The sequence below is a fragment of the Macrobrachium rosenbergii genome, chromosome 45 (assembly GCF_040412425.1).
Source record: "Macrobrachium rosenbergii isolate ZJJX-2024 chromosome 45, ASM4041242v1, whole genome shotgun sequence".
NCBI classification, from domain to species: Eukaryota; Metazoa; Arthropoda; class Malacostraca; order Decapoda; family Palaemonidae; genus Macrobrachium; species Macrobrachium rosenbergii.
Window position 1 is genome coordinate 23,656,799 of NC_089785.1, and position 23,759 is coordinate 23,680,557.

A 23,759-nucleotide genomic window follows, 5' to 3' on the forward strand; every position below is an offset into this window, starting at 1 on the left:
TAATCATATAAGAATAGCTTTCATTGTTTGTTATCTAATCACTCGCTGAAATCAAGACGCCCAGTCATAAAGAAAACAAAGTAATCGAATCAGCTAATGAGCATCTATGCCTCCAGTATACCAGTAATTACACCCGAATAACTCCACTAATTACGCATTTGCCAGAGCAATCAATTCCCTTTCGTCCGCCTCCGATCTCGGTTGCATGACGCAATACCACATGGGCGAGTCTATTAAAAGATGTCTTGTGGAATGTCACAAGACTCTACGGTATTAGAGACTCAGATTTCACCTAAGTGTAGGCAAGTCTTATTTTTTAAAAAAACTCTACGGTCTTTGGTCCCCAGATTTCACTCACAAAATAATTTCACTGTTTTTCCCCTTTCTTCTTCTTCTTCTTCTTCTTCTTCTTCTTCTTCTTCTTCTTCTTCTTCTTCTTCTTCTTTTTGTCTCTCAGAGAGCCTTCATGACCCTGATCTTCCCTGGACCACATTAGCTGGAGGCTTAATGGGAGGGAACGTTCTCGACGCGGGCTATTTCTGGCGTGCTGTTATTACTGGTGTCGTGTGTAATGGAATTTCCTTCATATATATGGAAAAATATATATTCATACATATATACGCTAAAATGCACCCAGAACTAAAAGACTATTATCACTCACTGCTTTGCAATATATTCCTCGCTAATTCAAAGAGTAATACTTCTTCACATGTTTATTTTTGACGGGCGCGTTCTCTTTACTGGGAAATCTGACTCAGCGCTGTTTACCTCAATGAGTGCCTAAAAGATTGCGCGCGGAATTCACTTCTTGCAGAAGTGCTATTTTCCTTATTCCGCGAGAGAGTAGACCCACTTGATAAGTGAATATTTCTTTTCTTATTAGTATTTTATATTATATGTTTATCTTTTCACAATATTGTATCTTTCAGTGCGTGTTATTTTGATCAGTTTACTTATTCATCTTATTGTAAATTCATTCTGCCGTTTTACCATTTCCAGTTTCTGCTTCAGTATTTTATATTTTCTATTTATTCCCTTAAATAGTTGCCTATTTATTCAGGCAAACTCACTATTCACAATTTCACAACAAACTCACTACAAGTAGGTGTTGTATATATCTCAGTTCACTTCATATCTTTGCCATCATCATTATTATTATTATTATTATTATTATTATTATTATTATTATTATTATTGCTGTTGATGTTGTTGTTGTAAAGGATTATTATTATTATTATTATTATTATTATTATTATTATTATTATTATTATTATTATAAAGAATATGCATTACTATTATTATCAATTTTATAATAAAAGATATCTAATACTATTATCGTTGTAATATTTTACTTACATTTTATTTATTTATTAACTTATTAATTTACCTGTTTTTTCTAATAATTCTTCTTCTCTTTCTATATTTCCCATTACCCTCTGTTACTTATTTCGAATGAATGACATAATATTCTCTGGAAGCTTCATGAATTTCAAGTCAGTGGCCCCTGTGGTGGTGTTAATCCATCTGAATAGGGTACTTTATATTAATAATAGTAATAATAATAATAATAATAATAATAATAATAATAATAGTGGTGTCTGTGAAACGCGGCTTACTGTTCCCGTAGATTTTATGGACAATTTAAAAACTGCTTCAGATAGCCTAGGTATTGTTAAACGTCCCTTAGACGACAGGAACTTGACCGGACGTTTGTTGGTATAGGCTATCCCCTTTTCTCAGGAGATGAACCGGAACTAACCTTTTCCTCTCTCTCTCTCTCTCTCTCTCTCTCTCTCTCTCTCTCTCTCTCTCTCTCTCTCTCTCTCTGTCACGTGCATTCTTTCCTCTCTCTCTCTCTCTCTCTCTCTCTCTCTCTCTCTCTCTCTCTCTCTCTCTCTCTCTCTCTCTCTCTCAGTTGCATTCTTCTCGTTTTCTCACGATAGGCTCTTTCTATACACTTCAATTATCTCTCTCTCTCTCTCTCTCTCTCTCTCTCTCTCTCTCTCTCTCTCTCTCTCTCTCTCTCTCTCTCTCAGGTATCGGCCTAGACATTGATTCCGCGATTAGCAGAGCAGTGAAAAGGGCTGTTTCACACGCTCAGTCAATCTGAGGGAGGTACATTAGCCAGGGGCCCACAGACAGAGAGAGAGAGAGAGAGAGAGAGAGAGAGAGAGAGAGAGAGAGAGAGAGAGAGAGAGAGAGATTGGGCCCTCTGTGGCGTCATTACTTTAAAGAAAAACATCTTTCACTCTGTAAAAATCTTATTTAATTATTTTTTTTAAGTTTTACAGCTTTTACTGCACTCCAAAATCTTATTTCATTTTTCTGTAGAGGATTTCTTTTCACTTTTCAGGTTTAAGTTTTACAATTTTACTTTCACTTCAAAATTCCATTTAATTTTTCTTTAAATGAGTTTTTTTTTTATCATCACTTTTTTTCAGGTTTAAGTGTTGCAACTTTTCCTTCACTCCAAACTATTATTTGTTAATTTTCCCGAACTTCTATGAACTTCTAGTATCATGTAAAATCTTCAGTATCTTATAAAACTTAATGTCTTTGTAATTATGTATGTCACTCTCTTTGTCTTGCACAACTCTTTATTATTTTATATCTTGGAAAACGTAGTTTCTTACAAATCTTAATATCTTGGAAGACATTTGCTATCTAATCAAACTCTTGGTATTTACTAAAACATTTTGTATCTAATCAAACTCTTGGTATTTGCTAAAACATTTGGTATCTAAACAAACTCTTGGTATTTGCTAGAACACTTGGTATCTAATCAAACTCTTGGTATTTGCTAAAACATTTGGTATCTAGTTAAACTCTTGGTATTTGCTAAAACACCTGCTATCCAATAAAACTCATGGTTAGACATAAAACATCTGCTATCCTATAAAGCTCTTGATATCTTTCAAGACTCTTATGAAACTCAAATTTCTTAATATCTTATCAAAATTCAATCTTATACAAAGCTCTTAGAACCTTATAACTTTTAAAAATTAACATTACCTTTTAAAACTTTGTTTTACGAAAGTTGTTAATATATTATCAAATTTCTAAGAAGGATAGAATATAGGATTTAGGTCAAATGCCAAGTGCCGGGACGTATGAGGTCATTCAGCGCTGAAAATTGACATTAAAAAGGTTTGAAAGGCGTAACAGGAGGTAAACATCGCAGTCGCACTATGAATCAATCGTTAGGTGAGGGTTGAGGAGAGTAAGATGGAAGAAAGAGAATATGAACGGAGGTACAGTAAAAGGAATGAAAGGTGCATCTTGTAAGATTGATAATTCTCAATATCTCATGAAACTCTTAACTCTTGATATCTTATGAACTGTCATAACTCCTAATATCTCATAAAACTCTTATATCTCTTGATATCTTATGAACTGTCATAACTCCAAATATCTTTTAAAAACTCTTATAACTCTTGATATCTTATGAACTGTCATAACTCCTAATATATTATATAACTCTTATAACTCTTGATATCTTGTGAACTGTCATAACTCTAAATATCTTTTAAAAACTCTTGTAACTCTTGATATCTTGTGAACTGTCATAACTCCAAATATCTTTTAAAAACTCTTATAACTCTTGATATCTTGTGAACTGTCATAACTTCATATCTTATAAAACTCTTATAACTCTTGGTATGTCATAAAACTCTTACAGCTCTTGATAACCCCTAAAACTCTCCTAGTATCATATAACCCTCATATAACACTAATATATCATAAAATTTATGACTCTTGATATCTTATAAAACTCATATTACTCTCATATAACTCTTAATGTCTTATGAAACTCTCATGATTCCTAACATCTCATAAAACATAAATGATTTTTAATATCTTATAAAACTTTTAACTCTTAAGAAAACTCTTATAACTCTTAATATCTTACATAGAACACTCTTAACTCTTGATATCTTATAACTCTTATAAGTCTTTGTATCTTATAAAGCTCTTATAAGTCTCAGTATCTCGTAAAACTCTTGATATCTCTTAAAACTCTCCTAGTATCTTATAAAACTCTTATAACACTAATATCTCATAAAACTCTTGATACCTCCTAAAACTCTCTTAGTATCTTAATACAACTCTTATAACACTAATATCTCATAAAACTCCTAAAACTCTCGATATCTCCTAAAACTCTCCTAGTATTTTCTAAAACTCACATGACTCATGAGATCTCCTAAACCTCTCCTGGTATCATCTAAAACCTCATATGATATCTCCTAAAACTCTTAAAACTCTTGACATCTCCTAAAACTCTTAAAACTCTTGATATCTCCTAAAACTCGGGAAAGTCTTGATATCTCCTAAAACTCGGGAAAGTCTTGATATCTCCTAAAACTCTTAAAACTCTTGATATCTCCTAAAACTCTTAAAACTCTTGATATCTCCCAAAACTCTCCTAGTATCTTCTAAAAACTCACGACTCTTGAGATCTCCTCAAACTCTCCTAGTATCTTCTAAACCTCTCAAGACTTGAGATCTCCCAAAACTCTCCTGGTATCTCCCAAAACTCCCATAACTCTTGAGACCTCCTAACCCCCTCCTGCGGAACCGAGCGCGAAGGACACTTACTATTTTGTAGTTGAGTTGCAGGAGCTCCTTCTCGGCGGCCTTTCTCCTGCTCGCCTCCTGCTGCTGTCTCTTGTACTGATTGTATTTGTAGACCAGGTACATGCCGGGCACGGCCAGCGCCACCAGCGGCTTCATGAGGGCATTCTGCGCCAGGGGCCGGGGCATGGTGAAGCCCCCACCCCTGGAGGTGGGCGAGGACGGAGGCGACGACGGAGGCGGCGGGCTGGAGGCCAGCGAGACGTACGAGGGCGACCCGGAGATCGAGGCCAGGGACGACGGGGAGCGAGGCAGGACGATCCGCCTGCTCCAGGAGAAGGAGTGCGACGACGAGGAGGAGTTCGACTGCGCCCCCGGCGAGTCCGGCTGGGCGGGGGCGGGATGGAGCGAGGGTGAGGCACCCCAGTCCTCCACCTCCTCCTCTTCCTCCTGCTGCTGGTCTCCGCCCTCTTCCTCCTCCTCCTCCTCCTCCTCGAGGGCGGCGGACTCCGGTAAGGACGCGCTCCGGGGGAAACGCCTTCGCCTCTTCGACTCCAAGTTGCTCGAGTCCTCCTCTGTGGCGGGCGCGAGCCTGGCCGTGGCCTCGCAGAAGGAGGAGGAGGAGGAGGACGACGACTCACTCGGGCCGGCGCCCCATGAGAGGCACACCGACGGCGACTGGGGCACGGAGGCGCTCCGAGGGCGCCTTCGCGAGATGATGGAGGAGGAGGAAGGATGGAAGTGGGCGGGGGAGGTCCTCCTGAGTCGCGACAGGAGGGACGAGGGAGAGGCTGCTGATAGCCGGGGGGAGGTTGAGGGAGGAGGAAGGGGGAATCAGGATGATGGGGGAGGAGGAGGCAGAGGAGGAGGAGGATGAGGAGGAAGAGGATGAGGAGGAGGAGGGTGACTCACTCAGCCACGCGGCTGCAGGTTGCTGCTGCTGACGTCTCAGGCTTGTACTGCTGTTCCTCTCGCCCTTGGCTTTCCCCTCCTCCCCCTCCCCCTCCTCCTCCTCCTCCCCCTCCTCCTCCTGGACCAAGATCGACGACAGGGAGGAGGAGGACGACCTAGCGACGGAGGAGGAGGCTGCGACGGAAGGGCAAGGGCGTGGGCGGAGGCGTCGGTGCTTATTCAAGGCTGCGACAGGGGAGGCGAAGAAGATTCTCCTCTTGGATGACGACGACGACGATGCCGCCGCCGCCGCCGCCGCCGCCGCCGCAGCAGCAGCTGCTGACGAAGGCGATGAAGAAGAAGAAGGAGAAGAAGACCCTCTCTTCCCTTCCTCTTCTACTGCAGGAGGAGGAGGAGGAGGAGGAGGAGAACCCTGGAAATAGGGACTCGAGAGGAGCACTAGGGCCGCGGAAGGCAGTGCGGAAGAAGAAGAAAGGAGAGACAGAGGAACGGCTGAGGAGGAGAAGGAATAGGAGGAGGAGGAGGAGGAAGAAGGAGGAGGAGGAGGAGGAGGAGAAGAAGAAGAAGAAGAGACGGGAGAGGAGAGCGGAGGAGGCGTACAAGACAGTGTGAACCAAGGGGCAGAAAAGGGGAGCTGAACGGGCGCCGTGCGGCCACTCCAGCACACACGGTCCGACTGGCACGCAAGACCGCCGCGCGCGACTACTGGCCAGGTCGATACTAACCCTGGCACTCACAGAGGCACGCACGTACACACGCACACACACACACATACACACACACACGCGCGCGCGCGTACACAATCACACACACACACGCACACACAAACAAACCTCGTACATAATCACGTCAAACCCTTTCGGGATGGACATTCATCCACGAGGACATTTTCGAATCGCAGTTTTGCAACGGAGGCTCTCATTTGGACCTACACTTACACATACACGTGTACACCCTCTCGCCAATGTGTGTGCACGCACGTACACATGTACACCCTCTCACAAATGTGTGGGCACGCACATACACACAAACACAAGCACACCCATACGTAATACCCATGAGGACATTTCGGATTGCAATGTCCCAACAGAGGCTCTCACTTCTATCTACACTTACACTTACACAAATACACCCTCTCACAGACGTGTATACAGACCTTGTGTATGCATGTACACCTTTTCGAAGCTACACCCACCGTTTGCCGGGTGTCGTTTAGTTTTGAGCTTATAAAACCGAAAGTACACAAGTGAGGGAAACCAACTCTCTCTCTCTCTCTCTCTCTCTCTCTCTCTCTCTCTCTCTCATACACACATACACAGGCATACACAAACATACACAGGCACTTTTCACATGAGCAATCAAATCAAATAATTATATATATTAACATAAAACACTTAATATACTGAAATAAAAGTGTAGAAATACACAGGTATACACACAGATACGTACATACAAACATCTGCAGTCAGTGTATAAATACACAGCTTTATAAACACTTCGAATGACATACACACACATACACACAAACAAACATGCAATACAAATACCAAACTAATTTATAGGATTGTACCAGATTATACATATTCACATTTCACTTTATTGTAAGCTTAGACAAAGTTTTATACAAATATACACCCATACACAGATATACTGGTATATACACTATGCTGAATGTGATAGATACGAGTACACATCTCTTGCCGTGAATAACAATAGGTAGAAATGTGTCATTCAAATATTCACATATATATATATATATATATATATATATATATATATATATATATATATATATATATATATATATATATATTATTACAAATGTACCAGCTTATACACACATATATATATTGCTTCCATAAAGGAGAGTTGGCTCAACAAGCCTTTCGGATATTCTTTTTGCCTTTCTATTTTACCTCTGTTCCTGCCTCCTCTCTTCAGTCTTGCTGTCCAGCCTCTCTGACTGTTCGTAGTGCAACTGTGGTGGGTCCCCCCCCCCCGTTCTGCTTTTAGATAATTGTACTTCACCGGGATGAGGTTGCTAGCCCTATACCCATCTCTTATCCTTGGTTGCGACCCACGGCAGTCGACCAAAGGCGAGGTAACTATTTGGTTTCTTAAGTTAGCGGGTATACTGGGATTTAAGCCGTCCCGCTTGGGAATCGAACCCGGGATTTTTTGCTGGTGATGGGAAAGTCTTAACTACTTGACCTTGAAAATCAACATGAATTTTTGTGTTGCCTTTATATAGCACATCTCTCTCTCTCTCTCTCTCTCTCTCTCTCTCTCTCTCTCTCTCTCTCTCTCTCTCTCTCTCTCTCTCTCACACACACACACACACACACACACACACACACACACACACACACACTCTCTCTCTCTCTCTCTCTCTCTCTCTCTCTCTCTCTCTCTCTCTCTCTCTCTCTCTCTCTCACACACACAAACACAGACACACACTCTCTCTCTTACACACATACACTCTCTCTCTCTCTCTCTCTCTCTCTCTCTCTCTCTCTCTCTCTCTCTCTCTCTCTCTCTCACTTACACAAACACTCTCTCTCTCTCTCTCTCTCTCTCTCTCTCTCTCTCTCTCTCTCTCAAACACACACATCATGTTTGAACTAAAGCGGGCGTGATTTACCCCGGGGGAGGGGCCAGGGGGGGACGGAGGTCCCTATAGATAAGACAACCTCCCAAAAAGAAAAAAAAAAAAAAGAAATTTGGGCGTCCGGATATTGCCTTATGGGTCGGTCGATTTACTTTCATTAAAAGCTTTACAGAAGGCGACGACGATGGTCAAGGTCCTAACGCCCCCTCCCCCTCTCTCTACCTGCCCCTCCCCCCTCCCATACTCCTTCAGGAGAGGGTGGAGGGGGGGGAGAGGAGGAGAAGGAGGTGCCGAACGGCGCTCCTTATTCTTCGCTTTGTTTTTTATTCTTCTTCTTGTTCTTTTCCTGGTCTTTTAATCTCTCCTTCCTCTGTTTGGTTACGTTACAGGTTAGTAATTGAGGGCTGACGCTTTTGTGACGCCTCTGTAATACCTTTAATGCTTGTAATGCCTTTATCTAGTGCCTTGTTTTAACACCTGTAGTGCTTGTAATGCCTTGTATGATGCTTGTAACGCCTTTGTAACGTTTGCGACGCCTGTGACGCTTTCGTAACGCCTGTGACGCTTTTGTAACGTCTGTGACGCTTTTGTAACTCCTGTTACGCTGTTATAACCTCTTTTACGCGTTCGTAACGCCTGTGACGCCTCGTAACGCCTATGATGGCGCCTTTGTAACGCCTATGATGACGCCCCTGTAACTCCTATGACGCTTCCGTAACGCCTGTGACGCTTATGTAACGCAAGGCTATACGGCGTCAACTGCGTATCGTAATAACTCGCGTAACTTGGAGAGCGTCTTGGTGAATTGACGCCGAAGTTACGCCGGACGAGGATTGGCTTAATTGTTACGGACTGTGGAAAGTTGTGACGGAGTTCCAATTGGCTGAATTAGCTGAGAGTTGCAAGTTCGTCTAATTTGTTATTATAATGAAGGTTATTTTGGGTATGGTGAGTTTATGATGAATTTAATGATGTGGGGAATTATGATGATTATGTATGAAATAATAATAATAATAATAATAATAATAATAATAATAATAATAATAATAATAATAATAATAATAATTCGGTATATTCATTATGGTAATGATGAGTATTTTGTTGATTATTTAGGAGAGTTTATGATGAATATAATGACGGAGAATTATGATGATTATGTATGAAGTAATAATAATAATAATAATAATAATAATAATAATAATAATAATAATAATAATTCGGTATATTCATTATAATAACTCATTCATCATCATCATCAATATCATTATTATTATCATCATATTCATCATCCGATCTCGTCCCGTCGTATCATCGAATCGATCCGCTACTTGACCTAGGAAAAAAAGTTCATTGTTCCGAGATAAGAGAGATCTCCCCGTGGGATCGATCCCTTTTGAAGCAACGGTCTGTTTCACGATTCCGACCCTTCCCGTGAGGCCATTCTTCTTCTTCTTCTTCTTCTTCTTCTTCTTCTTCTTCTTCTTCTTCTTCTTCTTCTTCTTCTTCTTCTTATTATTATTATTATTATTATTATTATTATTATTATTATTATTATTATTATTATTATTATTATTATTCTCCTCCTTCTTCTTCTGGTAATCAAGACCCTACGTGAATATTTATCAGCAGTTGTGCCAGTCAACCCTGTATGGCATACACACTCACCTATGATTTCTGCATATTGAGGTCTTTTTATATCACTGTTACCCACGATTCTTTTCCACATGACTGAACCATCTAAAAAATTTTATAATTTCATACACTTACCTTTTTATTCCTTACTTTTTAATTCCTTTTTATTCTATTATCACACTTCTTATTCACCTCAAATTCACAAATGTTGTACAGACAATTCGTCTCAATGGCTTTGAACCTTTTTAGTTTTCTGTAAGAGAAAATTATTGTGCCGGCTTTGTCTGTCCGTCCGCACTTTATTCTGTCCGTCCTCAGATGTTAAAAACTACTGAGGCTAGAGGGCTGCAAATTGGTATGTTGATCATCCACCCTCCGGGCATCAAATATACCAAATTGCAGCCCTCTAGCCTCAGTAGTTTTTATTTTATTTGAGGTTAAAGTTAGCCATAATCGTGCCTCTGGCGACGATATAGAATAGGCCACCACAGTGCCGTAGTTAAAGTTTCATGGGCCGCGGCTCATACAGCTTTATACCGAGACCACCGAAAGATAGATCTATTGTCTGTGGCCTTGATTATACACCGTAGCGCCTGTACAGAAAACTCGATAGCGCCGAAGAAACCGGCACATTTTCCTTGCTTGTTATCTTTCACTTCCATAAAGGAGAGTTGGCTCAACTATTCCGTGTCTTCCAGAGACGTTCCAAGACACTTCTATCTGCCTGAAGGGAGGAAGTGGTAATGGAGGTGAAGTAAAAGGCTATTATATTAATATAATATATATATATATATATATATATATATATATATATATATAGAGAGAGAGAGAGAGAGAGAGAGAGAGAGAGAGAGAGAGAGATTCTTAGTCTGCCCTAAACATGGCCGGCTAAAACGTATCAAAGAAAACGATATTCTAATATCATCGGATTCTCCTTCATTCCGCGAATAATATTGAATCCTCTATGAAAAACTACATATAGATATTTAAAATATATATCCTTTATTTGTAGTCTTTTAGATGCGATATTAAATTAGGTTCGGAATTAAAGCTACCGTACGTATGGAAATCTTAAGTTTTTTTTTTAATATTTGTATTTGAAAATGTAGAATGTTTTGACGCGCATGCGCCAATCGACCGTCGTAGGTTTGTACCCTGGGAAAGATACAAATTTTACTTCTAAAATTCTGTAGGTTATCCCCGTGAGTCATCCTTTTCTTTATAATTGCGTTTAGGTTTTTAATTAGATATAATTATTTTCATTGAATTAAAGAGATAAAACAGTGCTTTTAATGGGTAGGTATCGATTTATTTATATATAATAATTACAAAGCTTCAGCTGCTATTATGGGAGTTCAGCTTGACACACCTACAGAATAAAATAAAATAAACGCCCACCAACTGCATGTCGAATTCTCCCCTCTCCTCCCCCCCAAACCCACCTTCTGCCCTTCCGAGAAGTGCCGTTCACCCCTAAATCTTCGGCCTAGTCACTTCCTGGGCTTTAAGGCAACTGCTTTCCAATATTTCTCCGTTCCCTGTTCATCCGTAGTTATAACTTCCACTAGCATTATCAAACTTATCAAATTGCCACTGTCTATCTATCTGTCTAACTATCTATCTATACGTATATATATACAGGGTGTCCACAGAGTCTCTTTACAATTTAAAATATATATATATATCTTAATCAGATTTGTTCTGTGTACTCGAGAGTTATCAGAGTTTTCAGTCACATTGCATTTGTGTATTTCAGGTGCCCTATTGATGAAAGATATATATATATATATATATATATATATATATATATATATATATATATATATATATATATATATATATATATATAAGTCACAGTATGAATATAGCAGTGACCGTTATAGTATGATATCTTCTCTCTGAAACCACTCTCGTCAAAGGAAAAGCTTATTGTAAATAAAACAAAATTGCATCTTTTTCATTAGCCAAAAATTGACTTACACTTCAGTTAAGGTTACGTACTCACGATGTAACGGTAAATGACGCTCATATACCTCTTAACGACGCAGCCAGCGACGGAACTAAAGCGTCTCAGACTCAGAGCCAAACAGTTCTTTCATTGTTTGCAAATCAGGACCAGATCGAGAATTCGAAGAAGAAGAATGAGAGACTGTGGCTTTATACACAAAACGACTAATAACCACATCTCGACGGCGAGGTCAGAGACTGATCTCCCCATTGTTTGCAGATTGAAGTCTGGCGGAGAATTCGTTTGTGAAATGTCTGCATTGGGAAGCTGTTTCAAGGAAAACAATTTGGGGTCAACAATATCTAGTTTACGTAAACGGACATGAGTCTAGGAGTCAAGGGATTCAGCTCATTTATTCTTGTAAAAACTGCACGGAAAATGATATGTCGTTTTATATACATAATTATCAAGTTTAAGTGACCAGTAGGTTTTCTCTCTCTCTCTCTCTCTCTCTCTCTCTCTCTCTCAGTCTCAGAGCGGGTACCATTGGCGTCCAAGTAGCAGCTATGACGTCACGCCGTCTGCGTCTCCTCATGCTAATACCAGCTGCGTTTAATTGTTTGAACTTTAGCTTTCCCGAGGCATCGTAGGCTAAAAACGTTGAGATGGTATATATATATTGTTAATTTCATGAATAAAGTACTCGAATTGATGGAGATTCCATAGTAGAAGTTATAAAGAGTTCGTGGCGTATTTCATAGTAGAAAGAAAGAAATTATTAAGCAAAATTCATCAATAGACTTCACCAGTTTTAATGGCTGCCGTTTTAGCAGCCTCACTATTTTCATAAATATCAAAATCCCACAGTCTCATAATCACCAACAATGCAACAACGGCGTTTTACTACAAGTGTAACCGACCTGTGAAGGAATGCTCTGTAATGTAACCCTTGAGAGAGCCGTGCCAAAACATTCCGCTAGGCCTATGAAGACAACGCACCTAAATTTTTCTCTTCCTTTTCTTTTCGGAGCCAGGCTTAACATTCCTCTGGCTAGCTACAAACCGGTTTTTCTTTACTGTAGTTTCCTGTAGCTGAAGATTGGACGTTTATTTTGTTATAAGGACTATTATCCGTTGCTTGTAGACCATTTCGAAAGCTTATATCCCTAAAAAAAGTTTGGAATATTTCAACTGAAACGGGTCGTGGTTAGGACGCTAGACCCATCTTAGGCCTAACCAACAAAACTTCCCGGATTCGATTCCCAGGCGAGCTTGAACTCTTTAGGCGCCTTCGGTTAGATCTCATTGAGTCTCCAGTGACGTAGCTATGAAATAGTAAGTGGTGGTTAGTTGACTGTGCTGGAACCAGCCTCGGTCAGAGAATAGTCCTGTGTAAATCTGGACTCGGAGCATCAAACCTAGACGCATTCTCGCAACAAAAAAAAATTGCGAGCATATTTAAAATGGAGGAAACTATGATTAAAATGGTTATTTAATCATTCAAATAACATGCCAGAACCCTTTATTTATTCAATGAACACAACAACTGCATTTAGAAGCTTTCAAACAACAAGAGCAACTGCATTTTTGACAAGCTCATTTCAGTCCTACTTCAAGCACCCGCCATTCGACACCGTTCGAAGTGAAACGCCCGCCGGAATACATTAAACCACTTCTCGTTTACGATGCTCAGAAAAAAAAGACAAAAGACCTTGGTGTGAGTGTGATCTGACATATATTTGTATTGCGGGGTTGTTTTTTTTAAACGACCTCTGTTGCCCTAGAAAAAAATAAAATTAGTGGAAACAGGCGGCTGTGAATTCCGTTGTGCTCTAAATAAGAAGTGAGATCGTTCAGTAGAAGTGTTTTCACGTGGCGGAAAACCGTCCGTTGTATTATTGCCACATGAACGTTCATTCAAATAGACCTAAGATCGTTCAGTTGAACCGTTTCTCAGGGGACGGAAAGCCGTCCGTTGTATTAGTGCCACAAGAACGTTCATTCAAATAGACCTAAGATCGTTCAGTTGAACCGTTTCTCAGGAGGCGGAAAGCCGTTCGTTGATTTTTTGCCTCATGAACGTTCAAATAGACCTAAGATCGTTCAGGAGAACCGTTTCTCAGGGGTCGGAAAACCGTTCGTTGTTTTATTGCCTCATGAGCGTTCAGGTTTCCGTTGAAATTTTGTCTTAACTAATATTACAGTCAGCAAAATTTATCGCTGGAGAGAGAGAGAGAGAGAGAGAGAGAGAGAGAGAGAGAGAGAGAGAGAGAGAGAGAGAGAAGTTTCCTTATTAAACCATCACAAATATAAAGTTTTCTGGGATTCTTCAAGCATCAACTGTCCTATTAAAAGAGAGAGAGAGAGAGAGAGAGAGAGAGAGAGAGAGAGAGAGAGAGAGAGAGAGAGAGAGAGAGAGATTTAATATTTGCTTCTGTCAGCAAAATACGACTTCCTAGACTTGAACTACAATAACTGTCAGCTAAGTATGACAAGGACAATTAAATGCATTAAGGAATGCATTTAAAAATATAATTAACATGAAGCAACGTCATTAAAATGCAACCTTCAATTGTGCAAGCAAATATCGACATAAATTATGAATATTAATAGCCTTATCTCACCAACCGAAGCACTTATTAAGTATTTATATTATAAACACGAATCTCCATCTGAATGATAATGTTTATTATACTCTTACGTAAGATACACGCGAACACCTTCTGGATTACGTTGATCTATTAAAGAGTTTAAATGTGCTTGCATGCAGGATGAGTAATGCGCACAAGCACATAACAGTAGAGATATCACCTTTACTTTTGTTATATTTTTATTTACGCGTGTTATTAAATGACATTTTGGCGCGACCCCGTGGATGGCAACACTAGCTAATGTATTTATATATTTTTTATATTTCTGAGGAATAATTAAAGTTTTTTTTTATTTCACAGTTCACATATCGACAAGGACAGCATTCCGCATCGAAATTCCGCATCGGAAATGCGTTTTATTAATTTATTTTTTATTTAAACCTGTTATTAAATGCCATTTGGCATGACCCAAGGTCTGTAGATTAAACGTGACCCCTGCGGACGGCAACACTGGCGAATAGCCCCTAATATTTATTATATATTATGAATCCCGAGGAATAATCGTGTTTTATTTTTTTATTTCTATCCGCAAATCGACAAGGAAATTCCGCATCAAACATTCCGTAACAATTTTGTTTCTTTTTTAATATAATTCTGAGGAATAATTATCGCATATCCCGTAAGAATTTTAGTTCAAATAATCCTGAGGAATAATCGCGATATTTTCTCTCATCATCAATTCGCAAATCGACAAGGACAGCAGCATTCCGCGTCGCAAAACGTGTGTGCGCGTGTGTATATGTATGTGTGTATGTATGTGCGTGCAATTTCGAGGTCAAGTTCGATTGGTATTTAAAGCCATTTAAAACATTTCTTTAAAAGTCTGGCGACATCTGGCAACCCAGCCGATGCACCAGAGACGACGGGTGGGAGGAGTGGCTAGACTGGTGGAGACTCTGTGGCTCAGTTTCATTCAGACAGTTGGTGAGTCAGGTTCTATCCCCGTTGCTCTCCTGTTACAGACGTCCGATTTGAAAGATTTTTTGGTATGTTATTTTTTTATATTTTTGTAATTTTGTTGTATTTCTTGTCAGTTGTTGTTTGTTGTTTTGTTTACGTTGTGAGGTTTGGTTGTGGTAGAGTAGTTTTGTCGACATTTTGTTGGGTATAATCTTTTGGCGAGATATTTGTGTTTATACATATATATTTATGTATAAATTTATATATATATATATATGTATACTATATATATTTATATATAAATACAGTATATATATTTATATATAATGTATATATACATATATATGTATATATACTTGGTTAATATATATATATATATAATATATATATATATATATATATATATATATATATATATATATATATATATATATATATATATCTTGTTAACTATATATATATATATATATATATGTAAACATGCATGTATATTCTAAAAAAATACATATATACATATTATTATATATGCAAAATGTTAATTCTCCATGCACATACATTATGTACCAAAACGCCTAAATATAATTTACTGCCTAAACTTGTAACACGTGTAGAGAGAGAGAGAGAGAGAGAGAGAGAGAGAGAGAGAGAGAGAGAGAGAGAGAGAGAGAGAGATGGACAAAATAACAACTAACTTCTAGCTTGAAATTGTTACTTCTCCCGCCGACTCGTCAAGGGCGAAAGCTAGGATGTCAAGGCGAGTAAAAGTTATATTATTGAATATTATATTATAACTTAGAGGAGGCTTTTACCGGTATTCAATTGTCACGTGGTCTAGAATAGGTTCGTTTGTGCGTTGAGTCTGGGGAAATTGTTGTCTTATTATTGCTTTTTTTTTTTATCTTAGAAAGTTTGTTTAATTGTTTTTTTCTTGGCTTGGTTGGAGGAGGGATTTATGATAGGAATTTATATTATGTATATATGTATATATATATATATATATTATATATATATAATATATATACATATATATAATAGACTCTTGTTACAATGATACCACTTAATAGACTCGTGTTACAATGATGCCACTTAATAAACTTTTGTTACAATGATGCCACTTAATAGACTTGTTACAATGATGCCACTTTAAAATAGACTCGTATTACAATGATGGCACTTTAAAATAGACTTGTATTACAATGATGCCACTTTAAAATAGACTCGTGTTACAATGATGCCACTTAATAGACTCTTGTTACAATGATGCCACTTAATAGACTCTTGTTACAATGATGCAACTTAATAGACTCGTGTTACAGTGATGCCACTTAATAGACTCGTATGACAATGATGCCACTTAATAGACTCGTATTACAATGATACCACTTAAAAGACTCGCTTTACAATGATGCAACTGACAACGAAATATGGAACTAAGGACTTTTTCTCAGACCGACAGGGAGACTGGTTCTAGCCTATCCCATGGAGCAGGTATCTTAGCTATCCTTTATATATATATATATATATATATATATATATATATATATATATATATATATATATATATATATATATATATATATGGACGCTTACTCAGCCTAATCTTATCATGACTCATACCATGAGTCATTGTTCTCGCCCGGGCATCAACAACATTTACAAGGATAGCTTAAAACCCGTTGTCTTCCCGAGCCAGGGTACGAAGGTCAGTATTGAATAAAGGGAGACCATTTTTTTTTCTTATATACAGGCTTCCTGCTCCATGGGATAGGGTAGAACCAGTCTCCCTGTTGTTCTGAGAAAGTCCATTGTATCATATATCACTGCCAGTTGTAACATGTCTACTGAGCGGCATCATTGTAACATGAGTCTATTAAGTGGCCTCATTGTGACATGAGTCTATTAAGTGGCATCATTGTGACATGAGTCTATTAAGTGGCATCATTGTAACATGAGTCTATTAAGTGGCCTCATTGTGACATGAGTCTATTAAGTGGCATCATTGTGACATGAGTCTACTAAGTGGCATCATTGTAACACAAGTCTCTTAAGCGGCATCATTGTAACATACGCCTACTAAGCAGCATCATTCCAACATGAATATTAAGCGGCATCATTGTAACATGAGTCTACTAAGCAGCATCATTGTAACATGAGTCTACTAAGCAGCATCATTGTAACATGAATATTAAGCGGCATCATTGTAACATGAGTCTACTAAGCGGCATCATCGTAGCATGAGTATTAAGTGGCCTCATTGTAACATGAGTCTATTAAGCGGCATCACTGTGACATGAGTATTAAGCGGCATCATTGTAACTCGAGTCTACTAAGCGGCATCATTGTAACATGAGTCTGTTAAGTGGCTTCATTGTAATACGAGTCTATAAAATCACACCACTGTAATATGAGTCTATTAAGTGGCATCATTGTAGCATGAATCTATTAACTGGCTTTGACAGACAGTTAAACAGCAGTTGACTGGTTGTTTCGACGAAAAGCTAACTTGTAGAGTTGACGTTTGTTGTTTTCCGTTATGCAAATGATGTGTTGTTTGCTGATGCCATTCATTTGCTCACAGTCAGGACCTGCAGTTGTTTACCAATGGGTGGTCTTCCTTGACGAGTTAATACGGAAGGCCGACCTCTCTCTCTCTCTCTCTCTCTCTCTCTCTCTCTCTCTCTCTCTCTCTCTCTCTCTCTCTCTCTCTCTCAAGAATTGGCCTCGTCCAGACCTGTTGACCATCCAAGCGGCGTTGTTATTTTAAACTTCTCGTTGTTGTTGTTTTGCTTTGAGAGAGAGAGAGAGAGAGAGAGAGAGAGAGAGAGAGAGAGAGAGAGAGAGAGAGAGAGAGAGAGAGAGAGAGAGAGAAGAATGTCAGTCGATACACATAGACTATCTATATTGCCTATGTGTTTTTTGCTTGTATGCATTGGCCTAAGCCCGTATGCATTGGACTAAGCTTGTATGCATTGGCCTAAGCCTATATGCACTGGACTAAGCCCATACTCATTGGCTTAAGCCCATATGCATTGATCTAAGTCTATATGCACTGGCCTAAGCCAAAGTGCATTTGCCTACGCCTATATGCATTGGTCTAAGCCTATGTGCATTGGCCTACGCCTATACACACTGGCCGTAATGTATATAGTTTCCTATCAAAATTTCTATATCCCTGATGGTGGGACCTTTAAAGAAAAATGTCTGTAGGCTATATGGGTATACAAATACACTTAAACCACTGTCAGTATTAACTCTTACGTGTATGTATACGGCGTAAGTATAGAACTGTATATTACGGTATATACGTGTATATTACGGTGTATATGGATAGAAGTGTATATTTAGTATTACCTGATTTCCTAGGAGCGAGCGAAATGGGAAGGTGATATAGAATTGATGCCCCGTGGATAATATATTGATGATGTGTATTCGCGTCTCTCTCTCTCTCTCTCTCTCTCTCTCTCTCTCTCTCTCTCTAAACAACGTCATTTGAAACTACGGTATTTCCTTTCGAAAACAACGTAAGCAAGCCACACCGTTGAAGTTGCTTTTTAATGCATTTATATCTTGGACATTATTCACCCAGCATCGACTGCACCCATCTTTGTTTTGCGTCCGACATTAAATTTATTTCTTTGTTTTTCGTCTCTGCCTCTCGCAAACGGGATCCTCACCTTGGGGGCCCTCGTGGGAACCCTCTCCCACCACCCACCCCTTCGACCTTCCCATTCTCCCTACCCCAAAAGCTATCTCTCTCTCTCTCTCTTTCTCCCTTTTCTCGACTGACCAGTAGGAAGTTGTACGTAACCTTAGGGCATTTTTTTTACCTCCCCTGTTTTGTGTGTGTGTTTTTTTTTTTTTTTTATTTTCGGCGCATCACGTGTACTGACCATCCGTCGTCAGCTGGGCGAATGACTGGCTGACTGTGGCTGACGACTTCGTTTCATAGAATTGCGCTATCGGTCGGTATCTCGAGATTAAAATTGCCCAGTCGATATCGTTGTGTTTGGGTTTTCGTGTTGTTTATTTACGTTTCAGTTTTATTGACTCATTAATGACCTTGTGGTGTCTCAGTGCACCGTAGGGGGTGTTGACAGAGTCCCTCTGGGTCGTATACTGCACCCACTTTTTTTTTTTACCAACCTCCTCGCGTCCTTTCTTTAATAGTTCTGTCTAACCTCTCTGATTATTACTTCTTTGTTACTTAAAAATGCAGCTGTGGTTTTTTTTTTCTTTCGTTATCCCCTGGATCCCCTTATCTTGCTGTTCAGCCACTCCAACTCCATCTCTCCACTGTCTCGAGCCAGTAATTGCTGAAAGTGTTCCGCCAGTGTTTGGTTAAACAGCCTGAATTTCGTCAGATTAAATCAAGTCAGTCTTGAATATTAAGTGATTTAGGATACTATAGACTTTGTTATAAGTTTTGAAAGTGCATAGTACACATATACATTTTATACAGATTTATATACAAGTATACATTCACAAATATCTGCATATTGGACCACGCCAGAGCTCGTTAGACTTAGCTACTCGTACCAAAAAAATGGAACAAAGATTTCCTTTGTTAAACAAAAGGTCATTCGCTTTATCCTACGACGAAACGAACTGTAAACAAATGAAGGAATCACAGAAACAAATAAAGGAGCCACATAAACAAGTAAAGGAGCCACATCCATTCGTATTCCTGCAGCAGAATAGGTTCTCCCACCTTGGCCTAGGCCTTCTGCACCGTTGACCTTCAGCCTCAGAAAGTATCGACTCGGAACCCCATTGCGGTTTTATTGTGTCTCTTCCCTCCTCCGCCTGTCTTTCAAACCCTTCTTCTCCTCTCTCTCTTCCCCTTCCTCTTCCTCTTGAGAGTTTCACCTTGAATTTAGACTGACATTGAAAGCTCGTTTCGCTATTGTTTTTTTTTTTTTAAAAGCCAACTTGGCTACCCTAGGCTCATCTCGAATTTCTGAGAAATGGAATGTTTGCTTGGGTACGTTCACCCTCCCCCAAGGTGACTTTTAATTTTGGACGTTACGTCCAGTCGGCGTAAGGTCGAATTCGCCCCGTCGAGCGTGATACGGTTTTGTTACGAATTGCCTTTGCTCTTTCTGCTGGTGCCTTTGAAAGCGAGGAATCGCCTTCCACGTGGATTGAGGAAGTCATTTTGAAGTCACCCCTTACGAGGAGTTTTTTTTTATTCTGTTATCAACCAATCTCTGTTCCTCTTAGGGTAACGTGATAAGGCGTTTTCCCGCGTCTACCTTTTATTGCCTTATTAATATTCGTTTGTCTACTGTCTATAAACCGTCTGCCCCGGCGTGCGGTTGAAGCCGTTTTAGCGCCGTTTGCGAGCGTTGCCAAACGTATCGGTCTAATGGTAAGTTAATAAGAAAAGGGAAGGTGTTAATGATTGGATTGAATTAAATGAATGCCTAATTAATTAAATTGTTGTTAGTATATACATATTTTCTATTGGTTAATGTCTGTAATCATGATTCATTTATATGGTATGGAGAAATGTTGGCAAGGCGTTGCCACATCTCCTATCACCTTGTCAGTCCAAGAAAGGGTATTTTTAACAATCTGCTTTATTCCTTAATGATTTAAATGTTCCAAGTTTGATTAAAAATGTTTTAACTCTCCATTTCTTTCACATTTCGTTATATAACACACTCGTTTATCCGTACGTTATATATCGCCGATTTAAAAACCTAGGCCTATAACGAAGTCTGAAACGGATCCTTTTGTTGAAACGAACTTTACCATTTTGATATAGAAATAAAGATATAGTGTCTATATGCAACGCCATGCAGTACGCTACAGGTTTTTCGGGAAATTACGCTAATTTAGCAACACGAGTTCGTAGTTCCAGTGAGACTGGAATTTTGTTACTTTTTATTACAATGGTCGCGTCCATTCCCAGATTCTGGGGCCATCGGGTATATGAAATTTAGCCTTTTTTTATTTGTATTTTATTTTATGTGTGTTTCGTTTGTATATTTATTTTATTTCTACGAGTATTTTATTTATGTATTATTTTATTTTTATACGTTATTTTATTTTGCAATAATGAAGGGAATGTGGTCGCTTCGTAGTTTTTGGTTCAACAGTAGTCTCATTGATTTATGATAAAATGTCTGTTTTTCGAATGATGGTTTTTTTAATTTATATATGTTTTATTTTTACATGTATTTTATTTTTTTGTTAATGAAAATAATGTAATCCATTAAAAAGTGTGGCTGCATTGGTAGTTTAATATATAAATATAAAGTTTGTATACTTTTTAATAATGCTTTTTAAATGTAGTAGGAGAAAGATAACGTGATTATATATATATATGTATATATATATATATATATATATATATATTATATATATATATATATACACATTCAGAGAACATTTTCGTTATACTGATATCAACACACAATCACTTATAAATGTTTATAGAGAAAACGCAAACGTTTATTGTGGAAACTATTATAAATTAAGCTGTGCAGATTCTTTTATAATTGTTGAAGAAACATGCTAATGAAATGGTCGCCTTTCATAAATAATGAATATAGTTATAGTTGACCCAGCTGGCCCGGATAGGACCGAAGTCGCTCCAGGGAGTGAGGGAGGGAGGGGTCGAAAGACCATTCCGAAAGGAGAGGATCCCTACCCCCCCCCCACCCGAAAAGTCACGGAATCCCACGAGGGTAGGATAAGCCGGGGGGGGGGGGGAGGTGGGGGACTGGTTGTAACCGCCACCGGTCGGACTGTGACCGGTATTTACTGCTGGAGTTGACGGAGTCTGCCAGATGTACTCTACCCACCCCCAGTCGTCTCTGTCCTCACCCCCCCCCCCCATCCCCAATCACTCCCAGTCCCGCGCTGAAAAAAATACGTTATCAAACTGAAATTTGAAAGTCTTAAAGTGGGTTTATCGGTTGGGACAAGCCATATTTTATACAGCTAAACAACATGCCCGCTTATAATAGTCTGTTGGTGAATTCCAGTTGTATACCTTCCTCGATTATTGATCGGATACCAGAACAGATCGCTATTAGAGAGAGAGAGAGAGAGAGGGACACGCGCGCCGTCTCTTTCCAATATGGCGTCCTTAAGGGCACGTGTCCCATTTACAGTAAATGACACGCCTTGGAATGTACAGTACTGCAATAGGAGTTTAATGGCGTATCCCTCATTGGTAGATGGAGGAATTCAGGTATTTTTATTGAATGGCGAGTATTTCGTATCCAATGGGAACTCCGTGTTTTGTTTAGGATTTTGAATAAATAAAAGAATTGAGGAATTTTGAAGAGGTATTTTTTTCTGCCCGCTTTTATTTGGTATTTATTTATTATTGAGTGGCATTGAAATGCCAATGGTATATAAGGTACGCGCGTTATTTATGTATATTTAAGACTCTCTCTCTCTCTCTCTCTCTCTCTCTCTCTCTCTCTCTCTCTCTCTCTCTCTCTCTCTCTCTCTCTGTATGTATATATGTATGTATCATATATATACATATATATACACACATACACCCTATACTTCCAACTTGGTATTCGGTTTTCTATCTTTTTTGTTTTATTGTCTCCCTCCAAGGTCGAACAGCTGCCAGGTACACTTGCTTAGTATTGCATCATTTGTAACGGTATGCGAAGTACACCTGTGATGGATGGATACACCTTTGGCATATGTGTATTGCATGTGTGTGTATATATATATATATATATATATATATATATATATATATATATATATATATATATATATATATATATATATATATATATAATCTTGTCCCTTTAAAAGTCGTAGCTATTTCATTAATATTCGTTATTATTCGTACTGCACGAATATGACACGACTCTCTTCTGTCACACCTTTTCTTGAATTCAAATTATTATTATTATTATTATTATTATTATTATTATTATTATTATTGTTCTGATTAAAAATATTCTATCTTTCATATTATTGTTATTATTATTATTATTTTATAATTTTTATTATTGATAATATTATTATTGTTATTTGTATTAATACTGATATTATTATTATTATTATTATTATTATTATTATTATTATTATTATTATTATTATTATTACATGAAAGGGGGTAGACACTCTCTTAGAAAAGTTCTGTTGAAGAGTGACTGAAATTGGCTTTATATCTTTTCAATTCCGTATATAATTATGTCCTATTCGATGATAATTGTTAATAAAATCTGTCCGGTGTTCATATTTTAGCTAAAGAGGAGTAACAAAGGTCTTCGTTTAATATTTATATTCCATAAAATGTGGCCAGTGTCCGTATTTTGGCCAAAAAGGAATAACTGAAAAGTCGTAATTTTGATATAAGCGTGTTGGGAACTCTACGGGTTATGCTCTCCACGTTTCACTTTCCGTCTCTACGGGCCCACCGGTTCTTGACGTTTTTCAAATTAGCAGTCAGTTCTCGCACCCCCTGAATTGCTGAAAAATAATAATAATAATAATAATAATAATAATAATAATAATAATAATAATAATAATAATAATAATAATAATAATA

At 38.5% G+C, this 23,759-nt stretch overlaps 2 protein-coding genes across 5 annotated transcripts in view; one reads left to right on the plus strand and one right to left on the minus strand.

The window, feature by feature from the left end:
• The window catches only part of LOC136829795 (uncharacterized), a 44,607-nt gene extending 38,385 nt beyond the window's left edge, over positions 1 to 6,222 (minus strand). Inside the window, exon 1 of the mRNA XM_067088728.1 lies at positions 4,600 to 6,222. Coding sequence (XP_066944829.1) covers positions 4,600 to 4,764 — 165 coding nt within the window. The 5' untranslated portion in view covers positions 4,765 to 6,222. The remainder of the gene's footprint in view (positions 1 to 4,599) is intronic.
• The window catches only part of LOC136829793 (glycerophosphocholine phosphodiesterase GPCPD1), a 102,264-nt gene that overhangs the window by 24,986 nt on the left and 53,519 nt on the right, over positions 1 to 23,759 (plus strand). The window contains exon 1 of one of the 4 annotated variants that reach the window (XM_067088716.1): positions 15,151 to 15,312. The exons of 2 other annotated variants lie outside the window; for them this stretch is intronic. The gene's annotated coding sequence lies outside the window, so the exon portion shown is untranslated. Of the gene's footprint in view, positions 1 to 15,150; positions 15,313 to 23,759 lie in introns of those variants that run through there. One more of the 4 variants, XM_067088722.1, reaches the window with a different exon arrangement.